This window comes from Echinops telfairi, unplaced genomic scaffold, assembly GCF_000313985.2.
Source record: "Echinops telfairi isolate 266 unplaced genomic scaffold, ASM31398v2 ScPeMD7_7469;HRSCAF=8507_1, whole genome shotgun sequence".
NCBI lineage: Eukaryota > Metazoa > Chordata > Mammalia > Afrosoricida > Tenrecidae > Echinops > Echinops telfairi.
In genome coordinates this window covers 137,146,965-137,167,764 of record NW_022111373.1, presented here as the reverse complement: position 1 = coordinate 137,167,764, position 20,800 = coordinate 137,146,965, and the positions used below count along the sequence as shown (strand labels likewise).

Below are 20,800 nucleotides of genomic sequence, written 5' to 3'. Positions count from 1 at the left end.
ATCCATAGATCCATCCATTGTGTCAAGCACACTTGTTCATTTGTTGCCATCATCATTCTCAAAACATTTGCTTTCTACTTGAGCCCTTGGTATCAGCTCCTCATTTTCCCCCTCCCTCCTCCACCCTTCCTCCCTCACGAACCCTTGATAATTTATAACTTATTATTATTTTGTCATGTCTCACACTGTCTGATGTCTCTCTTCACCCACTTTTCTGTTGTCCGTCCCCCAGGGAGGGGGTTATAGGTAGATCATGCTGATCAGTTTCCCCTTTCTCCCCCCATTCCGCTCCTGGTATCACTACTCTCATTATTAGTCCTGAGGGGTTTATCTTGCCTGGATTCCCTGTATTTCCATTTCTTATTTGTACCAGTGTACATCCTCTGGTCTAGCTGGATTTGTAAGGTAGAATTGGGATCATGATAGTGTGGGGTCGGGGAGAAGAAGCATTAAAGAACTAGAGGAAAGTTGTATGTTTCATCACTGCTATACTACACCCTGACTGGCTTGTTTCTTCCCTGCAATCCTTCCGTTGCCTACAGATGGGCTTTGGGTCTCCACTCCACACTCCCCCTCATTCACAATGATATGATTTTTTGTTCTTTGATGCCTGATACCTGATCCTATTGGCACCTCATGGTCATGCAGGCTGGTGTGCTTCTTCCATGTTGGCTTTGTTGCTTCTCAGATCGATGGCCACTTGTTTATCTTCAAGCCTTTAAGACCCCAGATGCTTTAACTTTTGATAGCTGGGCACCATCAGCTTTCTTCACCACATTTGCTTATGCACCTGCTTTGTCTTCAGTGATCGTGTCGGGAAGGTCAGCATCATGGAATGCTAGTTTAATAGAACAAAGTGTTCTTTCATTGAGGGAGTACTTGAGTAGAGGCCCAATGTCCATCTGCTACCTTAATTCTAGACCTATAAGTATATGCACATAGCTTTTCATTGAGAGTTTTTACCAACACCTACCTTTGTCCACTAAGAAATAGAGGACAGCATTAAGATGTAGAGAAATTATGGGTCAACTTAACTTAAACTTATTTTATGCTTTCTTTCTTAGCCCTTTGGTTTCTGAGCTGTTGTTGGTTGCCATTAAGTTGGCTTTGACTCATGGCGAGCCCATACAAATGACTCCTAGCACCAGATGGGGTAGAGAAATGGGGTGCCCAGCCTCTGATTTGCAGAAGCATGGCATCCCTTTGAAGGCAGGTCTTTGTGGGTCCAGCCCCCTCAGCATCTGTTGTTTCGCTGGTCAGGATTCCCTTTGGCAGGCAGGACCCTCCATATAGGCCAGCCTGGATAACCCAGGGTCATTTCTGTATTCCCCACTTCTGGGGGTGGGGGTGTAGAGGAGGAGCTGCCTCAACATTGCTGTGGTCCGTACTTTCTCTTAGAAGAAGCTGGAGCACACAACTCACCTGCCCTGGCCACAGGTCTCACAATCAATTCTAAGGCAATGGGCTTGGATTCACTTAATTTTATTTCTTTCCCTCATGTTCTTTTGTTCCTGCACTCTGGCTTTACCAGAATAGAACCATAGGAGGAGCAGGGAAGACAAAGGTCACCAGGCAATATTTTTGCTCCTCAGGAAAGAAATTGAAAGAAGGGTCCTGCATGCAGGGGATTCAATGAGCACCAAAACACCCAGGCACTGGCTCTGTTGGGTTAGAGAGCTGAACCCCAGATACAATATGTGAGCAAAATAGAAATGCATTGCAGTTACCTGTCTGCATATGAGAACCCCAATACTGTTTAATGTACAAAATATGACTACTGCTTATTGTGAGTTATGATGATGGTGGTTCTTGTTGGGTATCGTTAAGTCAATTGCAACTCATAGGGCTTCTCTGTAAAGCAGAATGAAACCCTGCCCACTCCTGTACCCTCTTCACAGTTATTAGGTTTGGGTCCACTGTCGCAGCACTGTCAATCCATCTTGTCGAGGGTCTGAGCTCCGGAGAAGTAGCCTAGTGAGGGGCTCCCTTTGTCTTAGCAATGTCTTAGCCCAGAGAATGCTCTTTGGCAGTATGTATTCCATTTCTTGCCAGAAAGTAGTATGCGTCTGGGCCAGGGGTTAAGCCACATCTTTCTTTGAGATAGCTCATCTTATTGGTCTGTTTGTAGGCATATGAGCTGTGCATCAAAGAGGGAGCTGCTTCCATACCACAGTGAGGAAAATATCAATGGATTCTGCACACAGTTCTCTCAATCTGTTTTGGAGAGACTGAAAAATGTTCTTCCTCCTATGGTGAGGGCACTTTATATAAACCAGGTTCTCAAGGTGAGTCAGCAACAGGGTGAAACCAAGGGAGAGGCGAGAAGCAGGAAATCGGGCGCACGGAGGCCTCAGAACAGCATGGCTGGTTTGCGGATTCGTGTTAGAAGTCTGCAGTGTTGATTTCAATGCACCTCATTGCTTTGGTGCTGCACGTAGACACAGTGGACACCCTTCGCAAGTGCTGTCTTGCAGTATTATGCGTGTTGACAATTCTTGGACCCTGAGGATTCTTGTTCTTCACAGATGGATCTTTTAAAACATTGCATTGTGAATTGGGTGAAGATTGAGCAGATCACCAGCTTTCCATCCAACAAGCCACGTGCATTTTGTTGCATCTCGTTCACGGCCATCCCCTTAATGTAAGGAACGTCACGTATCCCAGCTCCTCCCTGTGTCTCCTGTCTCCATTCCTCATTCCCCCCAACCCTTCTACACTTGGCTTTTGAGTAAATGCTGCTCCTTTGATCTCCAGTCGTTGACTCTTCTATGGGGTGTGTACCTCATTAGTGCTATTCTCCCCCTTAGAGTTCTGTCTACTTAGAGTTGGGGCTGCAAACTGAGGCTAGAGGCTGAGTTCCAGACCTGAAGGGTCATCTCCAGTATTACATTCTTTGTGTTCTTTATGTCATAATACATATCCCATGGCCAGTTCGGCTCAATTGTTTTACATATCTGTGTTTGCGGAACCAGCTTGAACACGAGGAAAGAGAAGAGAAACTTAGTTTTGTAGTTTCCATATGGAGATATCTAAATTAAAAGACATGAAGGGACCCCCATTACAGGAGACCCATGTACTGAACATCCTCTTTATCAGCAAACATAATGAAAGCACATGTGCTGTAATGGAGGGCCCCTAAGGATGCCTGATTAGGATGAAAGACTAGAACATTTGTCTGCTGACAAGCCTGGGTTAATTGTATGTTCCAGGTTTTGGCATTGACTGATCCTCCCCAACGGCTTATTTTTTCGGATTGCAACTCAGAGTTCAGTGTGTGGTTATGAATCTCTTACAGATACTGTTCACCAAGCTCAGCCCTATCAGAAGTTGTCATGCATTCTGACATGTATTCAATACCGAATTATCTGCTTGTTTCTTTTTCCCTCATTGGGGCCCTTTTAACTCACTTGGGTGAAATTATATGAGGCAAAAAACTTCCGTTCACCAACTGTGTTAGGCTGGCTTTGCTAGAGAAACCAAACCAGTGATGCTTATATGTGTCTGTATTTAGAAAGACATTTATAGCAAAAAGTGGCTCACCCAGTTGTCAGTCCAGTTTAAGTCTGTCAGTCAGCTGTAAACTAGAGGCTTCTCCTGGGGAGGGTACTGAGCCCAGAGGCCAGGAAATGAAGCAGGAAGACCACAGGCTGGTGGATGCAAAACCAAATGAACCCAAAGTCAACAATCTGCTGATGGCTCCTGGGATCGGCAGGCAATATGGCAGGAGGTCAACAAGACAAGCATATTCCAGATCCAGATCCAGCAGAATCGAATACTGTTTCTGAGTCTGCTTACAAAGGAGCAGGCCACACTCCCAAGGAGGCTTTGTGACAACTGCATGGAGCCTGTGACCTGATCAAGGGGGCTGCACTCCACACAATTGCTGGCTACTTACAATGTTAATCACATCAGAGTGGATTGTTGCCAAATTACTGACAACACTAGCTCAGTCAACTTGACACAACATTTAACTATCATACAAACCCAGTAAGTATAGTTCTGATGTGCTAATAACCTCTAAGGTGGGTTTTAGCTGTTGATAAAATAAATTAACTTGCTTAAATTTAGCAAAAGGAGGATTCTCAATGTAGCTTGGGAGATAGTTGCCAGTTACATATCTGAAATATTTTAGACCTATATAATGCATGGGGTTGCCATGAGTCAAAATCAACTCGATGACAGCTAACAACAGCAGCAGCAGCCCCTCCCGCCCAGCACTTGCTGCTTCTCTGCCCAGTTTCATAATTCATCGCAGTGGCCACACAGAACTCACAGACCAGACTCCTGATCATGTGGCTTATTAGGGATTTAATAGGCTACAACTGGGATAGGGATCAACTTGAAAGTAACTGGATACAACTCAGGAGACAGGCTGCAATTCTTCAATCAGAATAGCTTCTCACCAGGACAGCTTCTTCTCAGCCATGGCCACAGGGAGGCCGCCTTTCTCTTTGCTGTGCTCAGAGCAGATCTAGGTTGTCTGGATCATCTGTACTCTGTCATGCTGTAGCTCTGTAGAGCGGGATAAAAAAACAAAAACCTGGATCCACCTGAAAGTCTTCTGCACAAACATGCTCAGTTCTCTGTGTCTCTGTGGCTTGACTGCTCACGGTAGCCCCCGGCTAGTCTCCTGGTTCTCACAGCTTGCCACTATTTCATGCTATAAGAGTTTTCAGGGTTCCTGCACTCACTTTTGGGTCTAGAAGGTTCTCAGCACAGGGACCTGCGTGCTGTCAAGCCAATCCCATTGTATAGGTGCCCAATAGGACAAAGTAGAACTGACCCATAGAGTTTCTAAGACACTGAATCTTTATGAATACAGACTGACATGTCTTTGTACTGTGGAGTGGCCAGTGGATTTGAACCCCCACAATTTGGTTAGCAGCTGGACTTTTTAACCATCATGTCAGCAGGACTCCTTTACAGAATTCATTGTCAATTTCAAGGCAAGCTTTTCCCACCAGGACCACAAACTGACCTCAATTTGCATACTCCTTGCCAGTTCCCTGCAGGGTCACTTAATCCTATTGGATGTTTCTGTGAACCTTATTTACATAGTATTACACCAAATCCCTTTCAAGATTGTTGTGTCTCAGCCAATTATTTCTGGCAGAATTATAAACCCAAGGCTGGAAAGGCCATTTGTTGGAGAAATCCACCGTATCAAAAGTTCACTTAAGTGGTTAGTAATGATGACCACTATGTTCTACTTTGAGCTTCCCAAACTTGGGAAGTTTGGGAACTATGTGGAAGCTACATTAACACAAATGGACCCACCCAAGGTTTCTGATTCTGTAGCCTGTATATCCCCAAATTAGAACAGGTCCCACGCTGAGTTGGAATGTCCTAGTTCAGATACACATTTTGAGAACTACAGCTGTACTTCCTGCCAATGGAACTTCGTCATTAATGAGCAAGATGCGGTCCAAAGGATCTGCTGCACACATTTCTCTCTATTGTTCCCAAGGCTTGACTACATCCAGCTCTGAGAGCCCACTTCTCTCAACAGCCACATCTCTCATTGATAGATTGACCCAATATATTCAACAACGGACCAGAAGATGACAATGATCTTGAATGAGGAGAACATAGGACTGGATATCGCTTGGTTCTGTTATATATCAAGTCACCATGATGTTGTTGTTAGGTGCCATTGAGTTAGTTCCGACCCATAGCCACCCTGTGCACAACCCAATGAAACATTGCCCGGTCCTTGACATCTTCATCATTGCTCCTATGCTTAAACCCCTTGTTGCAGCTACTGTATCACTGTGAGTTGGACCAAACCTAACAGAAAGAGTAAACATGAAGGTAGTGTTATGTGCTCAGTGAGGAGACGTGTTGGTGCAGTGAATAGTGCTCAGCTGCCAACGGAAGGAATGGTGGTTCAAACCTACCAATTGCTCAGTATGGAAGAGGTATAGCAGCCAGCTAAATCCACACAGATTTCAGCCTTGGAAACCCTGTGGCGGTGGCTCTTCCCTTTCCGTTAGGGTCACTGCAAGTTGGAATTCACTAGATGGCAATCAGTTCAGTGCTCAGTCTCTCAGCTCCTTCCTGTCTTTCCCAGTCTCTCTAAGACAAGGGCAGGCGGGGTGGGGGTGGGGGATTCATGTAAGTTTGTCCTCTGGGCAGAAACAGGGGCTCAGGGTTCTAAAACACTGTGTCTTCTGCTTCCTTCAGTTCCTGGTCATGCCTTTTGTCCTCCTTGTTCAAGTGTGTGCCTACCTTTTCAAAGACAGAGCTCTACTTTGATTGCTGCGAGATGATGAGGAAACCAGAGAGCAGATTTAAAACTGTGAGCAATATACACTGGGCAAGTGAAGGCCGGTGGACTGCTGTTGGATCGAAGGATGTTCCGAGTTTAAATTATGAGAAGTGGTGGGCAGGTTGCCTCATCTGATGATCCAGGGTGTCCAGGACATACTAAAGTCAAGCGAGTTGGTTTTTAGCAGCTAGTCCTATAATTATATTTTGAAAGGTAATTTAATCTCAGCCAAGTAACGTCATCTATCACATTAAATCTGTACCACCAATTTAAATTTTATGGATTTTAGTGTTTTTGTGTTTAATTTGCTATTCAATTTTGGTTTTATTGTTGAATCAGAGCTGAAGCATATGGAGTTTATTTCTAGGTTTTCATGTGTGCATCTCTAAGCAATCATATGATAAAAATAATTTAGCTCTATATGCGGTGGTGCACAGTAATGGTTTCTTACTTAAACTCCATGAAAAGGAATCTGTGCATTGCTGAGTTTGTTGTCTGCTTTTGTTGAGTTGGCTGGGACGCATGGTGATCACTTGTGTAGTAGCATTGACATTATCTGGTCCTGTGGCATCTTTGTGATTGTTACTATGTTTAAGTCTATTGCTGTGATGAGGGTGTCATTCAGTACCACCAAAGGACTTTCTTCTTTTTATCAACCATGTTGTCCATTTCTAGCATTTGGTCTTTCTTGATTATATGTCCAAAGTAAGCAAGGCTCCATACTTACCTGCATGAAGTGATCACCGAAGATAAGAGTGCTAAAGCAAAGTTTGGTGAAGATAGCAGATGGTGCCTGGCTATCAATCAGAATAGTGTCTGGGGTCTTAAGGGCTTGTATTTCAACACGCAGGCATCTAGGTGAGGCGTCAACTAAGTCTACATGGAAGAATCACACCAGTTTGTGTGATCCAAAGAGGACAATTTTAAATTTTGAATATCGTGAGGAAAAAAGTATCAGAGCAAAAATTATGAACATCCAATTTTTGGAAGGCTGTGGCGGATGGTGGGAGCCCCAAATCATTTGCAGAGCATCTAGTTAGACTAAGCCACCAGTAGATCTACTCTAGCCACAGGCAAAAGTCTTCAACAGCCTTACCATCAGTCAGAGAACATTACGTAATGTAATCGTGATTATGCTGGATCAAACTCAATACTTGGCCAGGTGACCAACCTATAGATGTACCCGGAATTTGTTCTGGGTGCAAGTATCTTTTACTGGCTCTGTGACAGAAATTTCTTCCCTCACTTTTTGAATGCTGTTGGGGGTCTTTCTTTTCTTATTCATATTTGTATTTTTGTCTGTATACTATTATGTTTTTGACTTTAGCATCTCAGCATGATTTTTTTGGTTATTGCTTTCTGTTGGGTCTCCCAGCTGTGAAGCACAGGAGGAGTGGATGCATAATGATAAAAATGGATTCGAAGGGATTTCGGGATTTCGGGAGTAAATAGTGAAAATGGGAGAGGGGAGGGAGCACTCGAATGGACTGTGATTGCATAAGTCATCTTAAAGGCTTAAAGGAGATTTAACCAAGGGGGGGTGAGGAGGTGGTGGGATTCTCTAAAATTGAAGTGGGGGTAATTATATAATTCTTCTGGATATGGTAGAATGATTGAACTGTCGAATTATATCATAGGTAAATTATGTGCCAATAAAACTTGGTGTGAAAAAATAAGAAAGGCAAAGTCTCGTCATTCTCACTTCTCAGAATTGTTCCTATGCTTGAAACCATTGTTGCGGCCACCGTCAGTTCATCTTGAGGTCCTTCCTCCTTTCTGCTGCCCTCTTGGGACTACTACTGAGGTCGTCGATTACTATGGTCCTTCTAGCCCCAATCTCTTCTCTTATGTATTGCAATTTTAGCCTCTATGCCTATGGTTAGGATCCCATTTTGGAGGAAATTCTGCTATACTAGTAGACAGGCTTGAGGTAGATGCATTCTGAGTCACCACCTTAGCAGAGGATGCGAACCAACTCACCAGCCTTTGCTGTTTTGGAGGTATGGTTTGCTGACAGACAAAAACTGCACATCCCTATAAGAACTACCACAGATACAGAGGGAGACAGCAGTTCTGGAACCATCAAGATAGAAGATGCACCAGTGCAGCACAATTGTTGTCTGAAGTGGTGAAGTAAGTAGATGCCTTGCAACTCTGAGACCAGGAGACCAGGAGACGGATCATAGGATCAGTGCAGAGAACATACATTTACCATCTCACATTTTCCCTTGGGTCAGAAACACGGACATGGCTTTGCTGGGTCTTCTACTTGGGGTCCCACAAAATTGCAGTCATTACTGGCCAGGACTGCATGTACCTTCTGTGTCTTAGGGTCCTCTTGTATGCTTATGTTTCTTTGGGTCTGCAGAACAATTCATGACTTACTTCTTCAAGGTCACCAGGAGAACATCTCTCTCTTCTAGACCTTTCTCTGAAACACCACCAAACTAGGCCAGACCCATCAGGGATAATCTTCCTTTAGTTCATATAAAGTCACCTCATTCAGGACTTTGGTGAAATCCACACAATTCTCACAAATCTTTGCTTGCTTCTGTTGCTTCATGAAAATTATAAGCCCTGAGCTTCTGCTCAGTGGAGGAGATGGCACAAAGACACAGGCTTAGGTGGGAGGGATCAGGGGAATCATTCTAGAATTCTCCCTCTGCAGACTCCAAGCATTTTTCTCCCCACCAGGGAGTGTGATTCCCATCTATAGACTTTACTATGTTCTTTGGAGAATACTAAACAACACCCACATATATGTTTTTATTAAAAATCTGAAGGGTAAAAACTCAGCCCTTGACTGGGATGGGTCTTTGAACCAGGTTGTCTCAACCTTGGAACTCTGGATATTTGGGATGGGACATATTTTTGGTGCCGTGGAACGCTGTTCTGAGCATGTGAGGCAGCATCCCTGTCTTCTACCCACTTATTGCTAGTATGAATCCCTGCCCCATTTGTTGTTGTTAGGCACCATCATTCCTGCAATGTCAACTCTTAGTGACTCCATGTGGTAGAGAAAAACCACTCAATGGTGTTTTCTAGGTTGTAATATTGCCAGGGACCCTTTGGGGAAGGAAAACACTCCTGGTTGCAAACCATTGCTTTTGTGAAATGCAGTGTTTTGCTCAGAAGGCCTTCTTAAACTGAGGATTGATTCTTTAAGATGATGCAGCTATGAGCAGTTGACAGGCTCTCATTCTGCCGAGAATGTCTCCATGCTATATTTGCTGATTTCCTTAACTGAAAAAAGCATGTAGCTGCAGATGTTGTTGATGATGATGATGATGCTTTTGCTGTTTTTCTCATGTGTCCATTTTTGGTGCACATGGCTGCCGAAAAGAGATTGTGGGATCTTATTTGACTGTGTTTTATAATCATGTCTGAGTCTATAGTCAGCTACATTATTAATAGCGTACTAGCTTGGCTATAATGTAAGTTGAATATTTCCCAAAAGATCTTTAATCATAAGCAGAAGAAGGAAAAATGAAAAAAGCAAACAAACACCAACCCCTAAGCCTAATAAACTCTGTTCTTTGTACTATAAATCTTTTAGTCAGAAACTGGTGATATGACTTGACTTGGGACCCAATTATTATTATGAGTCGAAAATGGCCTGTGTATTGCCTGCGAACTCTTTAATTCTTCAAAGCAAGCTGAGGCATATTAGCTCAAAGAAAATAAGGCCCATGATGCCAAACTTAAATTTCTATACATCTAGTTGTTTTACAAAAAAAAATTTAATAAAGGAAAAAGCCCAGATAACTGGATTTTTAGCCACTTGGTGCCTGCCTGCTTTAACATACACCTCAATCCTACACCCAACATCTGGTAGCCCAAGAGAAGATGACACTTTGTCCTCATAAGGACCCTTAGCTGTGATCTGTTGCTTATGCAAAGCCTTGTGGTAAAAAAGTTAAGCAAGTGCTCGGCCTGTAAAAGAGAAGTTGCTGGTTCAAACCTACCTGGAAGCTCTGTAGGAAAAAGACCTAGCTTGTAAAGATGACAGCAGATTGAGGCAGTTCTATGTCACGTGAGTTTAGTAAGAGTAGAAAGCGGGATGCATGGTACCCAACAATAATAACTGCATCAGCCCTTTAGTGTTCACTCACCCAGAGACTCCCACCTCGCTGGAGGGGGTCTCACATCAAGATGCATGTGATACCCAACCCTTCTGGTGCTCCTCTGCCCAGGGTGTTTCCCGCCCTCCTCATCTACCTGGAAGGTCAGCCAGAATGTCCTTAGAAGCAAAGATGGCAAGACTCTGTCTCCAGTGTTCTTCGGCCATGTTATCAGGAGAGATCAGTCTCTGGAGAAGGACATCATGCTTGGTAAAGTGGAGGGGCAGCAAAAAAAGAGGAAGACCCATGACACGATGGATCGACAGAGTGGCTGACACAATGGGCTTGCCAAAACCCAAATAGAGCTTCTCCTAAAATGAAAGAAGAGTTTGTTGAAGGGACAAAGCCCTGCAGCATCACACAGCCCTTGGTAAGGATTCACCACAGTGCTGCATCGAAGGGGACAGAGCCGAAAGACAGAGTCCAGGAGTGGTACAAGAACATTCTGATTGGTTGGCATTTACAAAATTGGGTTTTAACAGATACAAGATAATGGCAAACATTCTTAAACTGTGTTTTACTAACCTTAGAATCTGAGTCACTTAATAACTTAGTCTGGGGAGGTGTTGAGGGCCAACCTGAGTGAAGGTCTTTCCTGAGGACCTGCGGGGACGGGGAGGGAGAGGAAGAAAAAAGGGTGCCCACCGGCTTCCTGAGGTATGCAGGCTAGCACAGTTCTGAAAGTTTGCCCAGGGGACTTTAATAAGCAGTGAACAAGAGAGGCGATGGAGTCGGGACTGCATCTTTGCGAGGAACCTCCCAGCCAGTGCCATGGCAGAGATTGTGAGGATGGTCAGGACCACGGGAACACAGAGTTGCAGTGAGTGCAAGCTGACTCCTAATAGCAATCACCCCCTCACCTTCGGGTGCCTCCCAGGCTGGGTGGCACCACCCCCGCAGGTGGTTCCAGTAAGTAGTTTATTGGGAATGCTGGCACAAGGTCACACCTCATTCCGTTGGTGGAACTGGCCCCCAAATCATGGTTACCCCATGTACACCATGCTCAGTCCGACTGTCCTGATACATAGAGCTGTTGCCACTGGCTGGTTTTCAGAAGTAGCTCTTTCCTAGTCCATCGTAATCAGGAAGCTCTTCTCAAGCCTGTTGAGTGCCACCATGGACAGGTAATGGCTTCACTTGAAAGGCCTTGACGTTGCTTGTTGTTACTAAGTGCTGTCGACTCAGTTCTGACTCAGTGACCCATTGGTAAAAAGGACAATACAATGCCTGGTCCCACACCGACCTCACAATTGTTGTGCTTCTGTCCATTGTTGCAAGCCACTATGTCAGTTCATCTGCTTGAAGGCCTCCCTATTTTTCACTGACTTTCTTTTATATTGATTTACTTTTTATTAAAATATCATTTTATTCGGGACTCTTACAACTCTTGTCACGTCCATAGGTCACTTCCATCAGGCTTGTACATATGTTGCCTTCATTCTTTTCTAGACGTTCATTTTCTATTGAGCCCTTGGTATCAGCTCTTTCCCCCCCCCTCCCCCACTACCCTCATAACCCTTTGATAGATTGTACATTGTTATTATTTTCATATCTCACACCGACCGCTGTCTCCCTTCTCCCATGTTTTCTTTTGTTCTTCCCCCTGGAGAAGGGTGTGTGGTTATTGCGATCAGTCCCCCCTTTTTCCCTTCCTCTCCCTCTCGTCCCCCTACCCTTCTGGTATCACTATTCCCACTGTCTTTCTACTTGACACAAAATCATCCTTCTCCAGCAATTTGTCTCTCCTGATAACATGTCCAAAGTACAAAGTCTTGCCAAACTCGCTGCTACGGAGCAAATTTGTTTTGTTCTTTTGACAGTCTATGGTACTTTCAGTATTCTTTACCAACCCCCTAATTCAAATGCATCAATTATTCTGTGGTATTCTTTTTTCATGGTTGAATTTTCTCACACATATTAGATGATTGAAAATACCATGGCTTTGGTCACATGCAACTTAGTCCTCAAAGCGATATTCTTACTCTTCAGCACTTTGAAGAGGTCTTGTGCTGCACACTTGCCCAATGCAGCACATTCCTCGATTTCTTAATTACTGCTTCCATGAGCACTGATTGTGGGTCCCTGCAGTTGAAATCCTTGACCACTTCAAGTTTTTCTCCATTTACACGGTGTTGTGTATTGGTCCAGCTGTGAGAATTTTGGTTTTCTTTACATTGAGCCGTAATCCACACTGCATGGAAAGTGAGAATTCTATCACGAAATTTCCACTGACACACCGTACCTCCAATTCTCTGAAATTGACTCTACCAATGGGATTGTGGCCCAGTTCTGAAATGGCAAAACTCAAGAAGTGCTTTTTGTTTTCTCTAGGCAAAGGCAGCTCCAGCATCTCCTCTGACGTGAGTTCCAGCACAGATCACACACCAACCAAAGCCCAGAAGAATGTGGCCACCAGTGAAGGTAGGCCTCTGGCCTGGGTTCCCTCGCCTTCTCGTTTTGGTGTTTCCGTGTTTGGAAGGCAAATCAATACATGTGCGGGGCTCAGTGCTGTTCTGCTGAGAGGGAGCACGTGAGATGCTCAAAACTGAGAAGGATGCCCTTGTTTCCTCTGGTGGCATGGCTGTGCATTCCCGGTCAGGTTGGTTTGATGGACTGAAAGAGTGCTGGTATTTTGTGAAAAGATATTGGACTGGCATCAAGTTAGCTTTTATGGGACTTTGTATTTTGTATCTCAATGTGGAAAAAAAGTGTGTTTTTAAAATCTCTGTGCTGCCTTTGCATTTTCATGCTGGAAGTTTTTATATCAGTGTATCTGGAAATCAGTGTTGAGTCATGTTCGTGTAGCTTGTTCAATTTAAATGAATAATTTGGTATATACCTATATCTATATATTCCATTGAGAAGAAGATTGGTTGCATTAACATCCTCCATGTAGAATTTTAATGTAGTAAAATAGTGCTTACTTGTATCTTACCACTTCCCATTATAGGAGGTTTTAAATTTATTGTGTATTTGTTGGTGAGCAGGAGTCTTTTTGTCTTTGGTTTTATTTGTAGAAAGTTAGCCCAATTATGGAGTCAGTTCCGTTCCTTTAAATATTGAGCACAATCAGATCCTTTGGGAAGAAGAATTATCTTTAAACTGTCAAATGACATTATATCACGAGACATCCATGATATTTGTAATGAAAGACCCTTTTGAGGTGTTGGCTGACTTGCTGAATGTCATTTAGCGTGCAGTGTATCCTGAAGTGCGAGTGTATTGAGGGAGTACATTTTTAGGTTTAATTTCTGCTGCCCACAGTATTGGCCGTCAGGCTCATGACCTGATGTTGGTCACCTCTGTCATTTGGCTTCACTTGACCTGCATCACGAGGTGCAGGGATGGTTTACCTCCACTGGGCTTTGTTTGATTTGGGGTGTTCTTTCACCTGGGGTGTTCCCAGGAGTGTAGAATCTCCTTCTGCTAGCTAATGATCCTCAGATGGATTTGTAAGCAGCTTTCACAAGGCGATTGTATCCTTTGTGTTAAGTTTGGTGTCCCTCCATGTAAACCAACAAATGACATTGTCAGGCACAGGAATGGACTGCTTACCCAATGGAGTGAAGCATCAGGTCGCCATTTACTTTTAATTTTCTGCCTGTTAATTCAAATACGGACATTAAATCTTTCTGGAAACCCAGTTAAGGTAGTATGCAAATTTGGCTAATGGCTTCTAGATATTTGTGTGTAGTTGTCTGTTCTTAAGAGCGAGAGTGGAAATAACTTTCATTTACTTTTTGTAAGATCATCTTTCCTCAAGAATCTCTGATTTGCAAGATTATAACTCCGTTCCACCATCTTTTATTTTTCACAGACACGCCTGTCCTAGCCATGCATCTGATTTGAGTGGCTATGGAAATAGGAAGTTAAAAATATGTTGAGCAACCCCTCTGTGTTTCTCTATCAGGGTTTAAGTTTCCTCATTATTTCTGCTCCATTTCAAAAATGGAAAATGCAAAACTGTACTCCTTTGTGGGGTGGGGAGGGACTGTGGGACTTAATACATTTAAAAATGTTTGCTTTTTATGCTTACAAAAAAGAAGGGCTGGGGGAGACACAGGTCTATAGGGATTTCAGATTCTTATTTTATTTTGCTTTCCTCCTAGGAAAATTCTTTTGGCCCAGACTCAGCCTATGTTTTATACATTTTTGTCACGATGAATTTTTTGTCATTCTGCTGGTACAATCAGGAGGAGAAAAAAATGGAAAATAGGATGTTTATATGCAACAGCACTTTGGGCAACTAAGATAAATTAGAATTTAGACTAGAATTTCTTCTTAACTCGTAAATGGAAGAACCCCATCCTATGCAACACACTAACCACTGCCTTCCTCCCTATCTTAAAAATTGTAATTTTATATTTGCTAACAAAAGTCTTGAAAAAGACTCTGTAGGAATCCACATTGTTATGAAGTTATTTTTAGTTACTGACAATGATAATAAGATTTTTAAAATAAGTTAGATTTTCTTAACTACATTCTACATCAAATTCCTTGGCATTAAGTTGCTTCCGACCCATAGTGGTCTTATGGGGACATTAAATAGGCTTACTGTCATATGTTTTACCTTAGTTAGTCATTGATACTAGATTAATTAGCTCCATTAAGCTATAGGGCAGAGACGTTTGCTGCAAAATCAGTTTTATTTTCAGATTGGATCCATAATAAAAATTAAACTCACGGTCATAGCATCGATTCTAAGTCCTAGTGTGGATCCTGATGAACAGAGCAGAACTCTCCTGTGGGTTTCCAAGACTGTAAGTATTTATTGGAGTAGAAAACATCTCTTCCTTCTGCGGACGGGCTGGTGGTTTAGAATTGCTCACCTTGTGGTTAACATCCTAATATGTAACCCAGGATGCCCACTGAGCTCCTGGATAGTGATGCTAATTTTCCAAATGCCCAGGCCCAGAGACCCCATGCAGCTCCCAGGTGGAATGGTTCCATATGTGTTTGCAGACTTCAATTGGGTGGATTTGTCTGATGGGGCCATCATTTCCTCTGGGGAAAGATCTAGTTAACCCCAGCATGCAGCCTGCCAATCCCCAACAGGCAGGTGGGCACAGATTCCTTGTATCGTCCACTGATGACTGCTTATGTTGTGCACTGAGGAGCAGAATGAATGCCCACAGCCCGGTTTTCCACAGTGATGGTGAACTTCTGATGTGAAGAAAGATACCTGTGAGGAGCATCACTAGTTTTCTGGGAGCTCTTTGATGATGGTTGTTTCCTCCCAAGTGTGATCCGCCTGTGATTGTTTGCCTCTGAACGCGTCACTCTCGCCTTGGAGAAGCACGGGCAGGAATCAACGTTGTTAGGTGTGAATGATACTGATTTCTAAAATATGATCGATGGGGGGAAAGGCAATGTCCAGTTTTCCAGCAGCCTTTGAAAGCTGTGGTCATCTCTGGAGTAACTGGATTAAATGTGCTAAGTAGAAGTGTTGGGGGGTTTCCTGATGACATGGATGGGGAGGTACTGTCCTTGTGGTTGTTTTTGGTGGTGTCAGGGTGGTGGTGGTGGTGGTGGTGGTGTGTGTGTGTGTGTGTGTGAGACAGGGGCCTGACCTCCATTGGTAACTACTCTATTGGTGCGGGTATTGCCCTGATTGGGAAACATGGAGGCACACACTCTATGTAACCCATTTAGTAAATACTGAGACATATAAACAAAGACAGCTTATACAAGAGAGTGGAGAAGAGGGAAGGCTATCTACCTTGGGGTTGCAGTGGAGATGGAGTTCCTGATGGTGCAGATGATTAAGCACCGGACTGCTGACGTGAAGGTTGCTGGTTCGAGTTCGGATTCATCTGACACTCCTGGGGCGAGAGAACTGACAATCTGCTTACACATCACAGCAATTGAGGACTCTGATGTGAAACAGGAGGGGTTTCTGTGAGATGAAATTGGCCCTATGGCAGCTGGAATGGTTCTAGGGTTCGGGAATGGGAATGGGCCCGAGAAATCTTCCCTAGACAAGCACATTCCAGTCTCCTACTGTGGAGATGGCTGCAGCCCCAATCACAAAACCCTGCTGGGGTTACTGTTTCTGTGTGATAATGGTCAGTAGACCCCAACAGCCAGGGGAGGGCTGCCCCGAAGATGGGCACACTTACCGGCTGGACAGCCTCTGTGATGCTGTGGCCTGAGAGGCAGTCCTGCTCTAAGAAGCATCATGGGATATAGCGTGTGGGGTCTCGAAGCATGGGATATAGCATGGTGGTCATCTCTCCCCACAACGCTAATCCCCAGTCTATTCTTATAGCTCAGGAGTGCTAAGGCTGATGGGGCCCCAGTTAGACCTTCTAAGTTGAGTTATTTGGGAAAGACTCAGCCTTCTGGCTTTGTTTTAATTCTCTTTGTCTTCCTTATACATTCACCTGGGTGTGTCCCTGTGAGACAAGGAGCCCTGGTGGCACTGAGGGTTAGGCACTGGGCTGTTAACCACAAGGTCGTTGATTGAAACTCATCAGCCACTCAACAGGGGAAAGATGAAGCTGTCTCATCTCATAAAGATGTACCAGCTAAGTTGGATGGGCCTCAGTAGCGGTAGGTTTGAGTTTGGGTGTTCTGGTTTTGTCTTGTTTAAGTCACTTGCAATTCGGGGTTCCTACCTGTGCTATCCTGATCATTGCTGTGTCCAGCTATGACCCATGTTCATACTGCTCCTGAGGTGTAGCTAAAACAAACATTTTTAGTTGGCAGTCAGAAGTTCTTGAAACCCACTCAGCTCAGCACCAAACCTAACTCAACTCAGTGTTGTCCAGCTGATTCTGATCCATGTCAACCCTACCTAGAATTTGTGAGACTCTTACCTTTTTCCTGCAGAGCTCCTGGTGGGTTCGAACTTCTGAACTACCTGTGAGCAGCCCCACATGTCACCAACTACCGTTCCCCAAGCTGAGTCAAATCATCAGATGCAAAGATGAGCATTGAGCCGTGATGTTCTGAGATTAGGTTGTACAGCTTGTTTCGTGATTGTCCCCCAAACCCTGGAGCCGTCATCCTAATAAAGAATATTTATTTTGAACTTTCATCCATCAAATATCAAAGAAATTATAAAAATGTGTACCACAGCATATTTTAAAAGCACCTCTGGGAAGAACCTTTTCAAATGTCAACAGAGTGGTGCCTACGTTGACAATGATTAATAATTGTACATGGAAATATATCCGTGATCTCTGAAAAGGCTAGAGCTTAGCTTGAGACCATTAGTTGTAGACAGCAAAAGCCAGAGTCCCAAGATGCTTTCATATGAAATCTTGGATGGGCTTGCTTGCCCATCAAGACATATAACATATTGAAAGGACCATGCACTGCTGAAAGAACAAACGAACTGTCTTGGAAGAGATGCAGCCAGCGGCCCCTCAGAGGCAAGGATGTTGACATGTGTGTTATATACTTGGGACGTGCTGTCAGGAGAGAATAGTCCCTGGAGAAGAACATCATGCTTGGTAAAGTAGCTGGGCACCGAGCAAGAGGAAGACCATTGACAAGATGGATAATCACAGTACCTACATGGATGGGCTCAAGCATAAGGACAATTGTGACCCTGGCACAGCCCACAGGACCAGGTAGTGTTTCATTCTGTTGTTGGGAACCGACCCGACGCCACCTAATAACAACAACATAACAAATGACATCACACAGCCTTGGTGTTTGGACTATATTTAAGTTCATCACGATGGAGGATCCGTGTTGATATTGCTAAATGCCGTCAAACGGATTTGGACACAGAGCACACCCTTGTGGAAGAGTAGGGCTGACCCCTCAGCTTGTCCAGGCTGCCATCCTTCAATGGGCAGGTCTTTCTCCTGAAGTGGGTTTGAAGTGGGTCTTCACAGCCAGGTGCTTTACAGCAGTGCCACCAGGGCTCTTTAAATGATCTATAGTGTATGCACTGTAAAGTTCTCAATCGTTCTAGTGCATCTTTTCTGTTTAAAATCAAACCATGAATAAGGGTTATTTGTCTTTTGACGTCAGAGGATACCCCTTCAAAGTGTCCCTTCTGATAGATGTATCGGAAGCAAATGAGACTCAGTCTGTGACGTAAGAGAGAGCAGAGTGAAATCACAGACCACAAAGGAAGCAGAATAAGAATGAAAAACATTACAGAGAAGGAAACTCTTCTTTTAAAACGTTCTAAAATGTCCATCCAAATTGGAAAATGAGGGTGGGGATGTAGTTGAAAAAACTGGGCTGGTAACAGGGGACATTCTGGAAGCAGAAATGTGACATCAGCATTATGGGTTTAGTCTATCTGTAAGGACAAGGAGAACTGACTCATGAAAGATTTGTTTTGCTTTATGAAACTAAAATATAAACTTCACTATCTTAAGAAAAGATCCTTTCAGAAAGAGTCCCCAGGTCTTAGCTGTTGAACCTTAATGTGCTTGGGCAATTAAATTATGGTGTCCCTCGGTCATGATTGGGTTTTGTTTTTAATAAGTACTTAAACTCCTGCCTAATTGTAAATTACCTAGTGTTTGAAAACTACACCCAATTGTGCCTGGCAATTCGAGCATAGCATAGATTCAGTGTGCCCAGCTTAATGAAGAAGCCACCTTTAAGTCCAAAGACTCCTTTCAGCAGTGGGAAACTTATCAGCTCAAAAAAACTGATCTGTAAGCTGAGAAACATATAATGAAATCATAACATCTCAGACTCGGAAACAAAGTTTAATTTCTTGAAGGGAATTATCTTCCAAAAGAGGCCAGAATGTCATCTAATGGACTCTGAAGGAAATTAGATTTCGGAGTGTGTGTGTGTGTGTGTGTGTGTGTGTGCACTTTAGAATAAACTTGGTAATTGCACCCTGTGTGTGTGTGCGTGCTAAAACATTTCAGAGAAATGAGATCACCCAGAATCTCTCTGTGCCTTATGTAGAGGGAGAGAGAAAACATTTTATCTTCAATATTCTAATCTCCTCCCTAAGACTCATTTGGGGTCATTTGTTTACCTACATGTTTTAAGTTTCTTTGGGGGGGGGGCACTCAATAGGTGATCCGTAAGTGAACCCTGTATTCTAGCGAAAGACATTCTGGTTCATCTCAGTTCAGTTAAATCTGCTTGTAATTCATGAAGACTTGTGCCGTTCCTGAAATGTATGTGTATCATTCCGCAGTCAGTCATCAGTAACATCAGTGCTTTAATCCAATGAGGACTTAGTGAACTATGGCCTTTAGGTTCACAAACATTTCGTGGGTCACCTATGGGAAGGTACGAAATACGAGCCAATCAGAGGTCCCACACTGAGAGCTTGGGGGTGGGTCTTGCCCCGGGATGCATTTTCTTCTCACTGACCAATTTAAAAACCTAATTTTGGGTGTAATGTAATGGACCTGGGCGGAGCGTGCACCCTGGAGTTCCCTGAGTCCCCATCCTTGCGTTTTGCCAGAAGCAAGTGTCCTTTATCATCTTTCTGTTAGCAATCTCTGGCACCTGAAGGAATTTGGATTTGTGGCACCATCCTTTTCTTCCAGAACGCTAGCAGGTGTTGGGGAACGTAGGTGCCTGGCCGGCAGCAAAGAATAATTCAGCACGATGTAAAGTTAAATACTAGCCATGGGACTGAAGGGCCTGTCAGCAGGGAAGTAGGGCTATGAGCTTGAGGGGGAGGAGCTGGAAAGGGCCCCAGAAGCTTGGGGCGTGGCTTGTTGCTGTGGGAGTAAAATGTGGGCGGGCTGGAAGGAAGGCGTGGCATGGTAAATCCCTGGGTGGTATAAAGAGTTAAGCACCAGACAATGGAATGGAATGGAGGATGGGTTGAGTCTATTAAGAGGTGCTGGGAAGAAAAGCCTGGTGATCTACTGCTAAAAAGATATCAGCCCTTAGAAACCTGGGACATAGTTCTGCTCTGGAATACATGGCGGGGTCATGTCCTATGACTGACCCGTAGCAACTGGCTTCTTATATTTTAGACTAATGTGTGCAGAGATTGGAGGGAAAAAAATCACAAAAGAGAACTAATGTTCCTGAGGGTCAGGTGGACAAACTGGAGGCTTCAAAAGGGACCTCTCCCTGTCAATACTGAATCAATCAATCAAGGGCTTTTTTTCCTTTTCTTTCAATGGGGAGTGCAGAGTAGAGACCCATAGCCAATCTGGAGACAATTGGACATCCCCTTACAGAAGGGTCGTGGGGAGGAGATGAGCCAGTCAGAGTACAGTATAACATCGATGAAACATACAACTTTCCTCTAGTTGTTTAATGTTTTCTCACCCCTACTATTCTACCTTACAAATCCGGCTTGCCCAGAGCATGTACATGGGTATAGATAAGAGCTGGAAACACAGGCATTCCAGGACAGACCAATAATGAGAGTAGTGATAGCAGGAGGGGAAGGGGAAGGTGGGGAGAAAGGGGGCACAGGTCACAATGATCTACCTATAACCCCCTCTCAGGGGCT

At 44.0% G+C, this 20,800-nt stretch overlaps 1 protein-coding gene across 1 annotated transcript in view; it reads left to right on the top strand.

Annotated features, from left to right (window-relative positions):
• The window catches only part of FBXL7 (F-box and leucine rich repeat protein 7), a 429,381-nt gene that overhangs the window by 125,403 nt on the left and 283,178 nt on the right, over window positions 1-20,800 (top strand). Inside the window, exon 2 of the mRNA XM_004718114.4 lies at window positions 12,721-12,810. Coding sequence (XP_004718171.2) covers window positions 12,721-12,810 — 90 coding nt within the window. The remainder of the gene's footprint in view (window positions 1-12,720; window positions 12,811-20,800) is intronic.